The 19,900-nt window shown below is 39.8% G+C and overlaps 1 protein-coding gene across 1 annotated transcript; it reads right to left on the bottom strand.

The window, feature by feature from the left end:
- Positions 1–3,648: 3,648 nt before the first annotated feature.
- Positions 3,649–19,330, bottom strand: mknk2b (MAPK interacting serine/threonine kinase 2b). The gene is made up of 14 exons (XM_058072346.1): positions 19,166–19,330; positions 18,644–18,866; positions 17,468–17,558; positions 17,281–17,382; positions 16,992–17,089; positions 13,060–13,139; positions 12,916–12,989; positions 12,719–12,823; positions 11,733–11,788; positions 11,494–11,589; positions 6,292–6,486; positions 5,200–5,364; positions 5,077–5,117; positions 3,649–5,003 (listed from the first exon to the last, which is right to left on the bottom strand). The coding sequence occupies exons 2-14, from the start codon at positions 18,692–18,694 to the stop codon at positions 4,706–4,708; spliced, it is 1,452 nt and encodes a 483-aa protein (XP_057928329.1). The 5' UTR covers positions 18,695–18,866; positions 19,166–19,330; the 3' UTR covers positions 3,649–4,705.
- Between the last annotated feature and the right edge of the window lie 570 nt (positions 19,331–19,900).

Below are 19,900 nucleotides of genomic sequence, written 5' to 3'. Positions count from 1 at the left end.
CAATCAGTAATAAATAAATATAATAATAATAAAACACCAAATAATAAAAACTTAAGAAACCACATATAATTGGTGGGTAGACAAATTATTTTTTTCAGATTAAAATGAACAAAGCATTATTAGAGCCCTGTAGACATGACAAAACACGACTATAGTCACATTTATACTCTTTTTATTTACAACATATTGCGCAACTGCAGGGTCTTGAGACACATGCTAACTCGCAAACGAGAGAGCTATAGCGACCTAAACGGTAGCCTTCAAGTTATTTCCTTTAAACTTAAATAGCCCAAAAACTTACCACTTCCACACGGATAGGGAGGATAACTATTAACAGTTATTTAACCTTTAACATGAACATTAATCATACGTAATAATTTTTTTTTCTGGGTACATGATACCATACAGCATCCATATCAAACTTGCGCGGGCCGCACTAACATTAAACTTTCATATCAAGGCGGGGCCTCAAACTAGTGGGGCCGCGTGTTTGAGACCCCTGGCTTATAGTAACAGAAGCATGAATTGTCCGGATTATTTGCAATGGTTAATAATTGTTGAAAGAGTTACTGCTCCACAGTTATGTACTACTACAAAGCTCACCTTTGTATCACACACATGTATAAAATAAACCCAAATAAGTACACAAGTTGTCTATTTTTCAAATTAAAAGCGGGCTGCAACATAGCTACATATTGTGTCACTAGCTAAAACCGTACTTAAACCAAACTTAAAGCCTATCAACATCAATTGTGCTTGTTATATCTCTATATCGTTACGTTGTTTAATTAAAAAAATGTGGAATAAGTTACTGGACACAAGAGGGCTTTGGCGTTTAAAAAAAAAGCAAATTTAAACGACTTTCAAAAGAACATAACGTCTGTGTTGCTAGCAAAAACCGTACTTAAATCAAACTTAAAGCCTATCAACATCAATATTGCTTGTTATAGCTCTATATCGTTACGTTGTTTAATTTAAAAAAAATGTGGAATAAGTTACTGGACACAAGAGGGATTTGGCGTTTTAAAAAAAAAGCAAATTTAAACGACTTTCAAAAGAACATAACGTCTGTGTTGCTAGCAAAAACCGTATCGAGCTAAAACTAAAAGGTATCAAGAAAAACTTCCGCCATTGTGCCTACCTGCCTTGCTCACATTTAAACCTTCAGTTTCAATGTGAAACTAAAAAAATAAATAAACCGTCAGTCACCTCCTTATGTGCCTTTTACCCCGACCAATTACAAACATTTTAATTAGCTCATTAGCCACACGTACGTTGGAACACTCGGAGTTGATGTGAGTGCCCGGAACATCCACTAGAGGGCGACAGATACTAGAGTGTATTTATCAACTGTATAAATGTTATGAATATCCCCACTGCTGTTGCATCATTTAGTATATCCTTACAACCTTATGACGTATGCAAGGCCAGAAAAAAAACGTTATGCAATGAATTTCTGTGTTTTGGATTGAATTTTCCAGAGAGACTTACAGTGAAAAAGAGAATTTTGACAAACACTTTTGATATCGATGCAATGCATCCAATGGATGATGGATGTATCGGCGCATACTTTTTCACTGACTGGCATTGCTATTAAAATTAATTACTGCGATTCTGCAAATGTTGCCAAGTCATTTCATACAGTATCAGCACGAGACACCACCGTGAGTCAATGCAGCTCTTGCAGCAGGGTTGCATCAGTCTAGGCCTGCCTTAGTGTGTTGCAAGCCAAAGCCAACCAGGCCCCCAGGGTGGCACAGGAATGGCTGACGCAAAGCGGAAGCAAATTCAGTCACATTTCAGGCAGCCGCCACTTCCAAGAACACATGTGACATAGCTGAAATATCAGCGTGTGATACTGATAAGATGATTTACAGCACTGAATCAGACGTGATGTTCTCAGCCTTGAGTCAGAAGATAAAATACGAGTTAATACGAAACCTGCGAGGCACGCAGGAGTAAACACATGCCAGGGGAAAGTACCGTGCAGTTATTTCCACTCTACTCCTTTAGGCGGGTACTGTAACTTGAGTAATAATTAATAGATATAAATCACAAAACACGTGAGTCGTTTTTTTTTTTTTTTTTTAAAGCATTTTATTGCCTTTTTTTTTTAGAAAAACAATACAAAAATCTGGAACAACTGTTTTTAAGTGTTGCCTCGGTTGAACTGCAATCATTCACATGGTACAGTAAAGTGCTTAAATCAAATTTCTGTCACTGTAAATTTTTTTTTTTTAAGTGTTGCTATTCCACTGCGGGGATTTGCGATAGTACGAAAAAAAAAAAAAAAGTCGATTCTCAAAACCGATCGCCACAGGCAGTTATTTCTCTCACTTTTAAGAGAGTTGAATTTTCATAGAAAAGCTTTGATCGGTGTCTCTGGATTGTAGTAAATGCTTCTTCGCCTGTGGAGTTACATTCAGGATTGTGGGGAAAAAGGCTGACACTGTCCACATGAATGACTTGAAAACTAGGGATGTCCGATAATTTGATCTTATTTTGTGAAAAAAACGATATTTAAAAAAAAATGCTGTGTTCATAGTCATGTTACACATATCGGTATAACGGTTTTCATACAAAAACAAACCCAATATCGGACATCCTTACTTGAAACACAACAAAAAAAATACAGAATTTTCTCCCCTTTCCACTAGAAGACAGTCGAAAAACTGCCATTTCACAAAAAAAAAAAAAATAGAAATGATCACGACCGAGAGAACTCTTCTTATTACACCAATCAGAGTATTAGCGTATAGCCCGTGCGTGAATGTGTGCAATTGAAAGTATCAAACCCCCTGTCCAAAAGTACAAATACTGTAATAGGTGTTTTTTAAAAAAAAAAAAACAGGATTGCGTAATTCTTTTGGATTTAGCAAAGTCGTTTCCCCAAATCGAGAAAAAACTGCTGCATATAGAAAAGTCTTATTATAAGACATAAAGCCCCCCCCCCTCCATAATGATGATGCATGTGTAGAAAGTTTTAGCCGACATTTGCAGTGTCCCGTGATCAGCAGGAACCGGGAACAGTTTTCCAAGTCAGGTCAGGAAGGATGGATGGATGGATGAATGGATGGATGGATGACGGTCGATGAAGCGTGCTTAAATGTGCCACGTCATGATTCGAACCCGAAACGGCTACCACGTGGTCAGGCCTCACTCATCGCTATTCCGTCCCCCCCCCCAAATCACACTTTATGTAAGTCTGAGAAAACGAATTATTGCCAACATTAAAAAAAAAAAAAATAATAAAAAATAAAAAAAAGGAAAATTCTGGGCAAGAACGCTCCAGCTCTAAACTAAAACTTCTGCCACAACTCCGACTCAGAATTTTTAAAAACATACAAAACTTAAGGAAAACAGCCGGTGTTTCACCTGAACTCAACATCACCTCCATGACGATCACTAAGTAGAAAAAAAAAAATACAAAAATGAAAAAGTGGCACATTCACATGGAGTTTTTAAACATGAAAAAAAAACCAAAGTAAACATAATACAGCTACATTTTTTTTTGTGTGTGTTTTTTTGTGGAATGTTTTCCTTTTTTTTTTTTTTTTTTTTTAAAATGATGGGGTGTTTTTTTTTTTTTAATGTGAAAATGGACGTCTCATCAAAAAAAAAAAAAAAAAAAAACGACATTTAAACAACGATGGTCCAAAAATAAGTGTATTCAATTAACAAATGACACTGAGGTCACATTGGCCGTTATGTGCTTTTCAAACCCTAACCATGTAGGGGTTTCTAACCTTTTACTGCCAGAAAGGTTAGAACTGATGCATACATTGTTTGTATTTCGAAAAAAAAAAATAAAAAAAAAATGAAAAGCATAATGTGGCGATGGGATAAACTTTGATATTAAAAAAAAAAAATCAACATACCAGATATGGTTGAAGATCGCATTTTTTTTCTTTTTGGGTAAAAGGGGCGGGGGGGCTATGCATTATACCCGTGTGAAATAATAATTAGCCTCATATACACTGAACAGTATTACATCAGTGCACGAGTCCAATCATGGCTAGCATGGCAGTGCTAATGGGAGCGTTTAACGGCATGGCCACCAAGCCCCGACTCCATTGCTTTGTTATGAACAGAGACCAGAAAGAAGCAGACCCCGCCACCACCATGCCACCCCAACCCCGGCCCCACGGCTATACAATAACCGCACCAGGCACATATACAGCATTGGCTTACCGCCCCCCCTTTCCGACCCCCGGTATAGTGGATTCCTCAAAACAAGGAACGGCCTTCATCTTGGCATATATTGCATAAGCTTAGTACGCGTTTTTAACATACAGGCAAAGAGAACATTCCGGACAAAATTAATTCACAGTGGATCCAGTTGTATGTAACGTGGGAGCAGCACGATAGGTTGTCCTTTGGTGTCTGAGCTTGCGTTGAAAAAAAAAATAAAAAAAAATTCGGATTTCGCTGAACTGAGAAAAAAAAATGATATAATTTAGAAAATACGAAAACCAGGAAGTGCATCTGTGTACTTGCAGGCCCTGGGCTGATGTGCTTCAGAAGTGCCGTAGAAGGTCAAAAGGCATTTAGAGGAAGAACTGTCGCCCCCCCCGCCCCCTTTACAGCGAGGCAGAAAAAGCCCAAATGGCGAAGGACCAAGGCCAGCCAGAGTCGACAACACGAAAAAAAAAAAAAAAAAAAAAAATTAGCATCAGGCCTCCGATTTCAACGTTTACAAAAGTTTTCAGGCACAGTCGCCCACGATAACGAGAGGGGCCAAAAGCTGACGCAGCTCGGCGGCGGAAACGGGCCCCCCTTTGGGCTGGCTGCTCCGCTGCCTGCGTCTGGCTAGCTTGGAGTTGGAAGGAGGGGAGAGGTGCACGGACGACCCGGTGGCGGTGGCGGCGGCGGCGGCGGTGACCACGACGGGGGTGTCCTGCTGCTGATGCTGCTGATCCTCCATGCCGTCCTGTTCGGCCAGCTGCCGGTTCACGGCCATGACCTTGTCGGCAAAGAAGGTCAAATCCCTTGCGTTGCTGGTTCTGAGAAACAAAAGGATTGAAAATATAAGTTGCAATTAAAAAAAAAAACGACAAAAACAAGCGGTTGCCTCACCTCTGATGAAAAAGAGGCGTTTGCAGAGTATTTGACGCACCCTAGAACAAGAAAGGCATGCCCATTAAAAACCTTATTAGCTGCAGATTAATCAAGGCAACAACATGGTGGACGGACACTCACCCCCTGCACCCACGGATGCTGCAGCACCTGATTAGCGCTAAGGCGGTTTTTGGCATCCCGGACCAGAAGTCTGGATATAAGGTCTTTGGCACTTGAGGAGATATGAGCCCAGTCTTTGTCCGGGAACTCGTACTTTGCTTCTTGAATACTTTCAAACAGGGTATTCTGGAGAATTTGGGAAAAAAAATTGATGCACACCTTAAATATTGTTTGAAATATGTCAATTGTAATATTTATTTTAATCAATTGTTGTTGCTGTTTTTGTTTTAAATAATGGTGCTGCACGGTGGTCTAGTGGTTAGCGCGCAGACACCACAGCTAGGAGACCAGGGTTCAATTCCACCCTCGGCCATCTCTGTGTGGAGTTTGGCATGTTCTCCCCGTGCATGCGTGGGTTTTCTCCGAGTACTCCGGTTTCCTCCCACATTCCAAAAAACATGCTAGGTTAATTAGCGACTCCAAATTGTCCATAGGTATGAATGTGAGTGTGAATGGTTGTTTGTCTATATGTGCCCTGTGATTGGCTGGCCACCAGTCCAGGGTGTACCCCGCCTCTTGCTCGAAGACAGCTGGGATAGGCTCCAGCACCCCCCGCGACCCTCGTGAGGAAGAGTGGTAGAAAATGAATGAATATAGTGTTTGTATAGTATACAATTTGGGTGTTAAGTTGCTGTGTGATGACTCATGTTATTTGGTTCATTTTGAAGATGCATAACAAGGTTGGGGATGCACGGCGATCGAGTGGTTAGCACGCAGGCCTCACAGCTAGGAGACCCGAGTTCGATTCCACCCTCCATCTCTGTGTGGAGTTTGCATGTCCTCCCCGTGCATGTGTGGGTTTTCTCCGGGTACTCCGGTTTCCTCCCACATTCCAAAAAACATGCTAGGTTAATTGGCGACTCCAAATTGTCCATAGGTATGAATGTGAGTGTGAATGGTTGTTTGTCTATATGTGCCCTGTGATTGGCTGGCCACCAGTCCAGGGTGTACCCCGCCTCACGCCCGAAGACAGCTGGGATAGGCTCCAGCATCCCCCGCGACCCTCGTGAGGAAAAGCTGTAGAAAATGAATGAATGAATGTTCGGTACTCACCTGGCATGTGTGGCAGGGTTCCCCCAGTTCCCAGCCACAGCCCCCACCGCAGTGGCCTACGAAAGGTGGGTAGCCGCTCAGCATGATGTAGAGGATGACGCCCAGGCTCCAAAGGTCACAGCGCTTGTCATAAATGGTGGCCTCCTCGCTGAAGGCTTCAACCACTTCAGGTGCCATGTACTCTGCAGAGCCACACTGGAGTCAGGGGGGGAAGGGGGGGACACTAGATTAGGTGCGGGGTGGCAAAAAACAAAAAAAGCTGCTTTCGCTGCTCCCGTTCACATTCCTGGCTTCAGCTGATACCTCGTGGTTTAAAAAGCTAGTAGCCCAAACCGGACAGTCACATGGTTCCGTTGTGCAGCGTTCTAATTGTGGTGACGATACACAACTAATCAAATGAGACAGCTTTTGCAGGAACATCCAGATCATGAAAAAAATGGACGGGGGGGGGGGGGGGGGGGGGGGGGGGGGGGGCAAAGGAAGGCTCAACTCTGACGTTGCCGTTGTTATGTAGCTAGGAAGAATTAGGCCAAACACTGAGCAGCGGGGGCAAAGAGGATTGGCTGTCCTGCAGAACCACAAACTGGGCTGAGCCTTCCCCGAGTTACGTAACAGTGAAGCAGAAAGAGCATTTAAATCAGGGGTCTCAAACATGTGGCCCGCAGGACACTAGTTTGAGGCCCCCCGCCTTGATATGAAAGTTTAATGTTAGTGCGACCCGCGCAAGTTTGATATGGATGCTGTATGGTATCATGTACCCAGAAAAAATTATTACGTTTGATTAATGTTCATGTTAAAGGTTAAATAACTGTTAATAGTTATCCTCCCTATCCGTGTGGAAGTGGTAAGTTTTTGGCTTTTTTAAGTTTAAAAGGAAATAACTTGAAGGCTACCGTTTAGGTCAGGGGTCTCAAACACGCGGCCCGCGGGCCAAATGTGGCCCGCAGGACACTAGTGTGAGGCCCCCCCGCTTTGATATGAAAGTTTAATGTTAGTGCGGCCCGCGCCAAGTTTGATATGGATGCTGTATGGTATCGTGTACCCAGAAAAAATTATTACGTTTGATTAATGTTCATGTTAAAGGTTAAATAACTGTTAATAGTTATCCTCCCTATCCGTGTGGAAGTGGTAAGTTTTTGGCTTTTTTAAGTTTAAAGGAAATAACTTGAAGGCTACCGTTTAGGTCGCTAGCGCTCTAGTTTGCGAGTTAGCATGTGTCTCAAGACCCTGCAGTTGCGCAATATGTTGTAAATTAAAAAAAAGTATAAATGTGACTATAGTCGTGTTTTGTCATGTCTACAGAGCTCTAATAATGCTTTGTTCATTTTAATATGAAAAAAATAATTTGTCTACCCACCAACTATATGTGGTTTCTTAAGTTTTTATTATTTGCCGTTTTATTATTATTATTATATTTATTTATTACTGATTGATTTTCTTTATTCTATCCAACTGCAGCAAGACTGTTATATGACATGCCAAGTAGCTCCGCCCCCCCAACGTCTCCCTCGTCCATATTTATGTCATGAAATGTGCTGCACAGGAATCTCAGCTCAGACAAAGCTGCTTCTGTCGCAGGAGAGAGAAAATCCCAACCCCCACATTCCCGTCCACAACACGTCTGGAGAGCCGGGCCTCCCTTAAACAAAACCCACCGGGATTCTCGTCCAAATAGCAACATTCACACTCACATTCATACCTATGGACAATTTGGAGTCGCTAATTAACCTAGCATGTTTTTGGAATGTGGGAGGAAACCGGAGTACCCGGAGAAAACCCACGCATGCACGGGGAGAACATGCAAACTCCACACAGAGATGGCCGAGGGTGGAATTGAACCCTGGTCTCCTAGCTGTGAGGTCTGCGCGCTAACCACTAGACCGCCGTGCCGCCCCGATTTTTTTTTTGTGCTGTATCATTCCAACTGTTATTTTCTGAAATCCGCAGTATTTGTGCTTTTATTGTCAATTTATTAGCCCACTTTTTGGTGACATTTATATAATTTACAAAATAAGATGGAAAAATAAATAAGCAAATCAAAAAACAAATGAAACAAATTCATTTTTATTTATTATTAAATTATTAAATAAATGTTTAATGTTAATTTTTAATTTTTCAACACAAAATAAGATGGGAAAATAAGCAAATCAAAAAACAAGTGAAACAAATTAATTTTTATTTATTATTAAATTATTAAATGTTTAATGTTAATTTTTGTTTTCCGACACAAAATAAGATAGAAAAATAAGGAAATCAAAAAACAAATGAAACAAATTAAGTTTTATTTATTATTAAATTATTAAATAAATGTTTAATATTAATTTTTATTTTTCAACACAAAATAAGATGAAAAATAAATAAGCAAATCAAAAAACAAATGTAACAAATTAATTTTTATTTATTATTAAATTATTAAATAATTGTTAATTTTTATTTTTATTTTTCAACACAAAATAAGATGAAAAATAAATAAGCAAATCAAAAAACAAATGAAACAAATTAATTTTTATTTATTATTAAATTATTAAATAATTGTTAATTTTTATTTTTCATCACAAAATAAGATTAATTTGTGTGTGTCTAAGTCTTGTGCATTAAAAAGCAACCCCCGTGTCAAACTTTTCCAGTGTGCTGCAGATAGCCCTGGTTAATGCCGATGGGGATTTGTTGGTAAACGCAAGCTCGGCCTTTTCCGGAAACCATGTGACTTTGTCAGGCCCATGCTGACGCAACACACGCCCCTGTTGTTGGTAAACAACCTGGTGAGGCTTTATTATGAGCTGCCGTGTTTGCTTCTCTGCTTTCTTTTTGAGTCTGTTCCAGGTTCCATTTTGACATTCGAGCAGTCTTGCTTATTTTATCATGTACCGTTTTTACTGTACTAAATTTAGCGCTTTCCTAGAAACACATATTCCGTACATACGTGTGACATTTGATAGGATTATGACTATATATTGTGCAACAGTAGCATAAGGAGGCTAGCAGCAAGAGAGATGAAAACCAGATAACATTGTTCATCTGACCAAGCCAACTGAAGAAGGAAAAAAAAAAAAAAAACAAAAAAAAAACAAGTTAGGGCGCATGAGCAGGTTCAATTTCTCCTCCCACCAACCCTCCCCCCTCCCACCCGTCTAGCAAATCACATCTCAGTTGCTAGGTATGGGAGGGACCAACAACAAAAAAACCTTGCCATCTCCTTTGTATAAAGAAAATAGAGCCACAGCAGCAAGGTTGGGGCCCTGGCGGGGGCGGACGGGGAGCGGTGGTGGGGTGGAGACTAAGCAGTGCGAGGGTGGACATCCTGTCCTGTATTGTTTGGTAAGCACTTTATACAACAACAAAAAAAAAATGCCTTCCATTCCGGTCTTACTACATTCCAGTGCTTTTCCAACCTTTGTTTTGTATTGTATTATCAAAAAGTACACAGTTCTTGTTAGCTACCTCAAACTTGCTATAAAGGGTGTACATTCCAGGGCACTTGACCGCAAATAGCATCTCCATTCATTAGCTTATAGGAAGATAAAGTTACCGATGTAACCCCCCCCCACCTCATACAACATTCCTGCAGGGAAAAAGCACCCACCATCACCTGCTACTGTCCATCTACCAAGCAGACACTGACTACACACACACACACACACACACACACACACAGACCGTCTGTGTCAACATGTCAACACACAGCGTTACATGGCTAACGTCCCATTTTTCCGGGCATGCTGCTTTCGGGTATTTTTGGTGTTGTGACGATGGCGTGAGGGTTAAACAATCATAACCTCCAACTCACGGGGGAAACAATATTTGCAACTTGATAAGTAGGACGTGGACCTTCAACTGGAGGATATCTCAGCAGAGTATTGCTGATAGCGCAACAAGATAAAGGTAAGGTAAAACTGGAAGGTGCCAGGCTGGTACAATTGACTAATCGTCAAGCAGGCAGTGCGGGACGCCATCAGGCATGACCAATAGGAAGACAGCCTGGGCTTGATAAACGGGTTTTACAGCCTGAAAAGCACAGTTTATCCCAAGGGGTCTCAAAGTCAATTTACCTGGGGGCCACTGGAGCTAGGGTCTGGGTGAAGCTGGGCCGCATCAGGTTAAAAAAAAAAATTATAAAATAAATAAAATTGAAAAAATAAATATATATAGTAAAATATTAATAAATATTAATTATATTAAATATTAATAAATATATATATATAATAGTCTTCAATGCTTCTGCTATACCCTCCACTTTTTCAGTGCTTTGGTTCTTTGGAAAAGCTCTGATAAAACATTAAATTATTATAAATTATGATAAATAAATGTTTATTTATTCCTACATTATTAAATAAATGTTTGTTATTTTTTATTTTTTGACACAAAATAAGATGGAAAAATAAATAAGCAAATCAAAAAACAAATGAAACAAATTAGCTAATTAATTTTTATTTATTATTAAATTATTAAATTATTGTTTAATGTTAATTTTTATTTTTCAACACAAAATAAGATGGACAAATAAACAAGCAAATCAAAAAACAAATGAAACAAATTAAAATAAATTTGTATTTATTTTTAAATTATTAAATAAATGTTTAATGTTAATTTTTTATTTTTCAACACAAAATAAGATGGACAAATAAATAAGCAAATCAAAAAACAAATGAAACAAATTAAAATAAATTTTTATTTATTTTTAAATTATTAAATAAATGTTTAATGTTAATTTTTTATTTTTCAACACAAAATAAGATGGAAAAATAAGCAAATCAAAAAAACAAATGAATCAAATTAAAAAAATTAATTTTATTTATTATTAAATAAATGTTTGTTAATTTTAAATTTTTCGACACAAAATAAGATCGAAAAATAAATAAGCAAATCGAAAAACAAATGAAACAAATTAATTTGTATTTATTATTAAATTTTTAAATAAATGTTTAATGTTAATTTTTATTTTTCGACACAAAATAAGATGGAAAAATAAATAAGCAAATCAAAAAACAAATGAAACAAATTAACAAATTAAACTTTCCTATCAAGGCGGGGGCCTCAAACTAGCGTCCTGCGGGCCAAATGCGGCGTGAGTTTGACACCCCTGGTTTATCCGCATGGAAAATGAACAAAAGTGACACAACTAGCCTGATATGGACAACAAATTTTCCCCATTCATAGGCACTCATAACTCAAGTTCAATATAAGTTCAACTCAGCCACTTACGGGAGTGAGAAGCTCGGGGGTGGAGATGGGCGAGCTGTCACTGTTCAGTTTGATGCCACTGCCCAAGTCGAAGTCGCAAATCTTAACCGGAGAGATCTGAGAGAGAGAGAGAGAGAAATTCAAATTTTAGAATGACGCTTCCTGGATAACCATCGCCATACTGGGGTGGCTTATCATTCAATTATCGCCATATTAGCTACACTTTGACCCAGACATAAAACATGCTTGCAGACACTTGCCTTGTCGGCACTTTCGCAGAGGATGTTTTCAGGTTTGAGGTCTCTGTGTGCCATTCCTGGAAATAAACAACACAAAAATCAAAAACTACTGTCTTTTATACAGTCAAAACAGTAAGCGTGAATATTGAAAATATTATTTGTGCATGTTCTAGCCATAAGCCACTATGTACATCTGTGTAATACTTGCATTTATTAGTCGGTATAGTTACTCTAGACCCCATTCACTGTGCAATATCTGAGCAATATTAAGGGCTCTAAATGCAAAATACTACAGTAAACCTCGGATATATCGGACTCGGATATATCGGAAATTCGCTCACAACGGACAGATAAAAAAGAACCGATTTTTCTGTAATGCATTTCCAATAAAAATTCATTGCATATATCAGATTTTTATAACGGATTTCGCCTATTTCGGACAAAATCTCCAGTCCCGTTCCAATGCATTTCCATTAAATTTCCCTCGCATATATCGGATGGCCGCATCGTGGCGCTCCGATTCGCCGAATCGTGACAGGCCGCTATACGACGTCATTTGCAGCGTTTGCAGCGTTGCCTGCGCGTCCAGGTACATTGGAAACATAGTCAAGGAAGTGCCTTTTTATAACGGATAAAATCCGATTTACGCATATACCGGATATAAATCCGATATATGCGTAAAACGGACATTTTCCGGTATACGCATATAACGGATTTCGCTTATATCGGACAAAACCAGTGGGAACAATTGAATCCGATATATCCGAGGTTTACTGTATATCTCATCTCGTTTCATATTATCTACATACTGTATTTTATATAACTCTGGGGAAAAACTGTTGATTTTGTTAATACTTGGGTTGTTTATATTGTTTATTTTTCTATATTGTGTATTTTGTACTGCTTAACTGATTCTGTACTCTTGCTGTGCAATACAAATTTCCCCACTGCGGGACGAATAAAGGCATATCTTATCTTATCTTATCGGTAAACGCCAATGTTCTCACCCTTGTTATGCAGGAAATCCAAAGCTCTGGAAATGTCCTGCACGACAATGCTGGCTTCCTGCTCGCTGAAGTGCTGCCTCTTGTGAATATGCGCCAAAATCGAACCTAGTAGGAAAAGGGTACACAAGTACATTTGGTTATTTGCTCAAAGCAAATACAAAAAAAAAAAAAAAACAACACGTGACAATGAACCAAACCTCCTCGGAGCTTTTCAAACACCAGGTAGAACTTGTCTTCCTCTTCAAAGAACTCCACCAACTCCAGGATGTTACTTCGGAAAAGGAGACAAAAATGGTAAGCAAAAGGGTCTTCTGGACCTCCATTGTGGTGAGCATCAGTACCTGTGACCCTGACACTGGTAGAGCATCTCAACCTCACGGAAGACTCTGCTGCGGCTGTGGCCTGGTCTTTTTTCAATGATCTGCAAACAAAAAAACAAAAAAAAAAATAACGTACAAGTATAATACAAAAAAAGCGGTGTGTTTATATTTGGGGATATGACTCAAAAAAAAAAAAAAAAAAAAAAAGCTCCATCTGTGCCTACAGACTTGAGCAGATTACATGTTCCACATACAGGCTTAGTAAAGACCGGGTCTGTGTTTTCCGTGGTTACCATGACGGAGACTCCCCACACCCTGTGACATAGTTGCAAGGATAATTTAACCTACTTTCAGCGCTGCCAGAACCAAACCATGTTAATGAACAAAGTGGCGGCATCGCTATATTTAGCGTAAAGTGTCAGCCTTATTTACATCTCAGGTGTTCTTAAGGAGCCCGAAGTGTCCCTTTGAAACATTCCACTGGCTAATCCGCAACTGTTTACAGCAGGGGTCTCAAACACGCGGCCCGCGGGCCAAATGTGGCCCGCAGGACGCTAGTTTAGGCCCCCGCCTTGATATGAAAATTTTTTTCAGTCTAATTTCCAGCATATGCAGCACAATTGTACATCTGAATCAACCCTTTAGGGCAGGGGTCTCAAACACGCGGCCCGTGGGCCAAATGTGGCCCGCAGGACACTAGTTTCAGGCCCCCGCCTTGATATGAAAGTTTGATGTTAGTGCGGCCCGCGCAAGTTTGATATGGATGCTGTATGGTATCATGTACCCAGAAAAAATTATTGCGTTGGATTAATGTTCATGTTAAAGGTTAAATAACTGTTAATAGTTATCCTCCCTATCCGTGTGGAAGTGGTAAGTTTTTGGCTATTTAAGTTTAAAGGAAATAACTTGAAGACTACCGTTTAGGTCGCTAGCTCTCTAGTTTGCGAGTTAGCATGTGTCTCAAGACCCTGCAGTTGCGCAATATGTTGTAAATAAAAAGTGTATAAATGTGACTATAGTCGTGTTTTGTCATGTCTACAGGGCTCTAATAATGCTTTGTTCATTTTAATCTGAAAAAAAAAAATTGTCTACCCACCAACTATATGTGGTTTCTTAAGTTTTTAATATTTGCCGTTTTATTATTATTATTATTATATTTATTTATTACTGATTGATTGATTTTCTTTATTCTTGATTTGTTTGTTTATTTTTCATCTTATTTTGTGCAGAAAAATAAAAATTAAGAGCTTTTATTGTAGAAAATCAGAACCAAAGCACTGAAAAAGTTTGTATATTTTTCTGTTTTTCATAAATGCGTTTTTGTTTTTTTTTTTTGAAAACCTGATGCGGTCCAGCCTTGCCCAGACCCTAGCTCCAGTGGCCCCCAGGTAAATTGAGTTTGAGACCTCTGGTTTACAGTAACAATAAAACAGGCTCTCTAAATATAACTTTGTCCTGCCACTGAGAGCAGCACCCCCCCCCCCCCCTCCCCCAATCAGTGCCGTGCCGTGCCAAGAGAAAAGATAGACTGCTGACACCGATTGTAAACGGCCTGAATTTTCCAGTCCTGGCTAGTTATTGTTTGCTTGAATGTTGTGCATGTTTCTCTTCCTGGTAGGTGGATTATGGCCTCAATTGGGGCCCAATGGGGCTGGTGTCTGGGATTAATGCACAGACAAGAGAGGCCTGTGAGTAGTTCAAAGCCCCGTACACTCTTCCAGTCTGAGTCAACTGCATAAACGGGCACTCGAGCCATATATATATTATCAGTCCGTACTTAGTATTTATAACATGTCATAATATTTTAACCCAGTTCTGTTTCATTACTGATGGTCACTTTATGGTAATGGTTTTATTTTATTTGAACATGCATCAGATTACAACTGAATGCATCATATAATCAGTTCACAGTTCCACATGTCCAAAAGGAGTAGGAAGAAGCAAAGCTTATTAAATCCTACCCTTCCATCTGGTACTTTTACAATCAGTAACTGTTACATTTGTTCACTTCCTGCTTTCCATAATACAGTTTTTTTAATTTTGTAATTTTTTGTCCCGCACCGAAGTACGAGGTGATATGACCATCCAATGACATAATGGGTACCATAGTAAGTGTCATTTGTTCACTTCCTGCTTTCCATAATACAGTTTAAGGTTTTTTTGTTGTTGTTTTTTTTTTTTATAATGTACCTCGTACCGAAGTATTGCTGCTTGTATTGTTTCTTGAATTGGCTCATCGTTGTGCATTGTTTGATTTCCTTACTCAATCCATCCCATAGTTTGATTCCACATACTGAAACGCTATGGCTTTTTAACGTAGTCCTAGCATAGAAGTGTTTCAAATGTACTTCTTCCCTGAGATCATATTTCTCCTCTCTTGTAGAGAAGTATTGGATGACATTTTTAGCCAATTGGTTATTTTTAGCCTTATGCATTATTTTAGCTGTTTGAAGATGAACTATATCAGCAAGTTGAAGTATTTGTAATTTTAGAAATAAGGAGTTAGTATGTTCTCTGTAGGCGGCATTATGAATTATCCTTACTGACCTTTTTTTGCAGTACATTTAGCAAGTGAAGATTGCTTTTATAGTTATTAGCCCATATTTCCACACAATAAGTAAGATATGGTAGAACCAGAGAGCAATAAAGAGTGTGGAGTGATTTCTGACTCAATCCATTCCTCCCATAGTTTGATTCCACATACTGAAATGCTAATTGCTTTTTGTGATTTTAGAAATAAGGAGTTAGTGTTAGGCGGCATTATTAATTATCCTTACTGACCTTTTTTTTTTTTTTACACCTCATGTCGCACACACTTTTGGCAACTAATCAAAATAATTCTTAACACAATGAAAAAGCGTACAGGAGTCACATGACATGTTCAAAATGGTAAATATGCACAACCTGCTGCTCGCCCTTGATGCTGCGGCTTTGTTACAATTGCAAAACACAAGGAGTCCATACATGCAACTCGGCCGTCTGAGGGGGGGGAGGGGAGAGACGGGACATCTGGCAGAAGCTGTCTGAGCCCCCCCATCCAAAGAGCAAATGACCTCCAGTAACTGCCTCCGCCACATGATTCCTATATCCCCCCCACCCCCATGCCCGATACAACAAAGTCCCATTGGGATCCACTGATGCACGGCAAGGGTAAACAATAGCAACAGATCGTCATCACGTGACCCAGATCTGTGCTTTGGAGTCTTGTGAAATATTTATTTCTATGATATGGATACTTTCTCAATGGGGACTAGTCATAGGATCTTGGCTATATAAAGCAAACTGTGTCTACAAAGGCTTTTTTATGTACACATAAAATAGCCTACTAGCTACTTCAGCGGGATTAGCATCAAGAATTTTGTGCAAAACATTTCACAATGTTTTGCTCCATCAAATGAGGATATGAGAAACATTCAAAAGGAAGTCCTGCGAAATAAAGGCGGGTCTTCATAAGTGAATTTAGAGAGAGTAAAAAAAAAAAAGCAGTGTAAACACACTGGGTGACAATGTTCAACTCGCGCCGCCCGCCCCCCTCCCCTCGTCCCTCGTCCCACCCTCCATCCATCCTCCTCTATATGTGGGTTTTTGTTTTGGCAGCACACAATGTTCTCGCTCGCTCTCTTTCAGAGCGACGACTCTATGCAATAGGAGTCGGGTAAAAGGGTGCGTCTGTCCCTCCCCGCTCTCTGATAGGCTGCCCACATGTAAAAAAAAAACAGTGAGGAGGGGGGGGGGGGGGGGGAGTGTCTGCTGACGGCAGCTAATTCCAGCACAGCAGCAACACACACACACACACACACAATGGCAGACAATATACTGAAGTGAACAAGCACAGGAAGAAAAATATCCTGCATCTGGACTGAAACTTCCTTCAACAAGATAAATAACGTACACCGGGCACATTTTAGCTACAGTGAGACAATACTTTAAAATGAGAGGATTGATGGTCTTACCTTGACAGCATACTCTTTGTTGGTGATGAGGTTTATGCACGTTTGCACCCGAGCGTAGGCACCCTCTCCCAGTACTTCCTCCTGCAGTCTGTATACATCTGTAAGAGTGAATGATCCGGTTGATGCATCACAAGATGATGTAGTCCAAAACCAGGGGCGCCAAATATGGTGGAGAAGGTTAAGACAATATCAAGAACCCCCAACTGATGGGGTCGGCAAAAAAAAAAATAAACACACAAAGGGTCCCACGGTTTGTTTTTCTTCCCCCTCATGAAGGAACTTAGCTTACCCTCAAATCGTCCAGAGAAACTGTCTGTTGCCCTGCAACGCTTCTTCTTCTTGTTTCTCTTCTTGGCATCGGGGATGTCAATAGGCTGGCTGGAAGGTAGGTCTGTCAAAAAAAAAATAAAAAAATATATCATAAAGATGACATAAGGAGCATTATGGACCATAAAGTAACTCCAAGTTACACCCACCATGCCTTGGGGAGGAATCAAAATCAAATGTTGAATCAATGAGATGGGATCCATTTTTGGTGAATTCATCTGTCGCAAAAGGATTTTGGCCCTGGAAAGTAACACATGATCATGTTTTTAAAAAAAACTATACATTTTTCACAATATATAAGCTTTTTTGGTATTTCTGGTACTGAAGCTTTAATCAAAACAGGGACAGGTGGAGGGGTGTTTAGTCTAATAATACAAAACAGCTGTTTATAGCATGCAAGAACCCCGCTTCAGACACTAGGACAGGGGTCTCAAACTTGCGGCCCGCGGCCAAATGTGGCCCGCAGGACACTAGTTTGAGGCCCCCGCCTTGATACGAAAGTTTAATGTGCAAGTTTGATATGGATGCTGTATGGTATCATGTACCCAGAAAAAAATTATTACGTTTGATTAATGTTCATGTTAAAGGTTAAATAACTGTTAATAGTTATCCTCCCTATCCGTGTGGAAGTGGTAAGTTTTTGGCTATTTAAGTTTAAAGGAAATAACTTGAAGGCTACCGTTTAGGTCGCTAGCTCTCGAGTTTGCGAGTTAGCATGTGTCTCAAGACCCTGCAGTTGCGCAATATGTTGTAAATAAAAAAAAAAAGTATAAATGTGACTATAGTCGTGTTTTGTCATGTCTACAGGGCTCTAATAATGCTTTGTTCATTTTAATCTGAAAAAAATAATTTGTCTACCCACCAACTATGTGGTTTCTTAAGTTTTTATTATTTGCCGTTTTATTATTATTATATTTATTTATTACTAATTGATTGATTTTCTTTATTCTTGATTTGTTTATTTATTTTTCATCTTATTTTGTGCAGAAAAATAAAAATTAAGATATTTGACAACAGTGGAATGTTTTATCAGACCTTTTCTTGTAGAAAATCGGAACCAAAGCACTGAAAATTTTGTATATTTTTCTGTTTTTAATAAATGTGTTTTGTTTTTTTTTGGAAAACCTGATGCGGCCCAGCCTTGCCCAGACCCTAGCTCCGGTGGCCCCCAGGTAAACTGAGTTTGAGACCCCTGCACTAGGACATCCCACTACCCAAGTGGGTCAGCCATATGATGATGGGGGAGCAACAGATGTGTTTATGGTTTGCACTTCTCCCACACGCGTGTAAACGCACCACAACAAACACACACTCCAGCAACTCACCTTAAAAGAGCGGTGGAATCCAGTGACTTCGGTGATCTTATTTTGCACCATTTTTTGCTTCGGTTTGGGTTATTTGTTTTTTTTTTTGGTGGGGAAGGACGTGAGGCGGCTGCGGCAGTGGCGTCAGGCCTATCCGATTGCACTTTCTCCGAAACGGAATGGTTTCAGAGGCCGTAGCAGGATTTCACACTGCGAGCTTGCTGCTACGCTTTAAACCGGAACCCTGTGGACACAGAAAAACACACAACGCCATTACCACACACACACTACAAAGTATTGGAAATGCCAAAAATATATGCTAGCTTGCTAGCTAGCTAGCCGTGTAGCAGCTGACGTAAAGTTGGCTTCGTGTTGCGTTTGAGAGAGCTCGGACTGTCAAGGCTATTTAAGCTAATTTAACCAAATTCAACATGGGATACCGTCAAAATACTTATGTTGTATACTTACTATGTTACTACTTAAGAGTAACATGAAAATTGTACAAAAAAACAAAATATTTGTAAATTGAAAAAATAAACTTACCCGGTTGTTAATGTTACAGCTCCAGTGTTGGCGTCGTTATCGGACCCACTGCTTAGACAGCCGCAGAGGACGGTCGTGAGGGGGGAACTGGCAGGTAGAATGTACGTGGAAGGTGGCGAAGCGTTAGCAGCCGCGGCCTTTTTATAACCTCATGGCTGACTCCTCCTTGACCACGCCTCTTTCTCACTCCCGCCCCCCAGTTGCTGCAGATGGCGTCAGCAGGCTGGAAGAATCACGTGTTTTCTAGAAGCGGGACCACGATGGCTGCGTTCCATTTCGTGTTGCTTGAGTACACTATCACAGTTTTCAGGCTTTAAGTGCCAATATTATCATTCTGTGGGGGTCATAAATGTTTTATATTCAGTTATATTTATTGTCATTCAGGTATTAGCTACAATAATATATTCTGCCGTACGCTGAAAGGAAACACCAACTGTTAATAATGTGCACACATACGAAATGGCACTACACCACATCGCTGTGTTTTGTTTCAGAGGCCTTACGACAGGCTGCATGGACGGCACGTAGGACTGTTTTGATGAAAAAAGACGTGTTGATATCTGTGAAGGGGATGAGAGACAGGAGGCTGGTGCAACATGTCGACAGACAAGATCCACCAGTTTAGACAATGACTATCTTCATATCGCAAGAATGTTTTTTTATTATTATTATTTGCTGATGTCATCGGAGACATGGCCACATGTTTCAACCAGCATAAAACATCTATGCTGAAAA

This window comes from Doryrhamphus excisus, chromosome 5, assembly GCF_030265055.1.
Source record: "Doryrhamphus excisus isolate RoL2022-K1 chromosome 5, RoL_Dexc_1.0, whole genome shotgun sequence".
In the NCBI taxonomy this organism is placed as follows: Eukaryota; Metazoa; Chordata; class Actinopteri; order Syngnathiformes; family Syngnathidae; genus Doryrhamphus; species Doryrhamphus excisus.
Note: the sequence above shows the minus strand (reverse complement) of the source record. Positions and strands in the feature narration are given on the sequence as shown.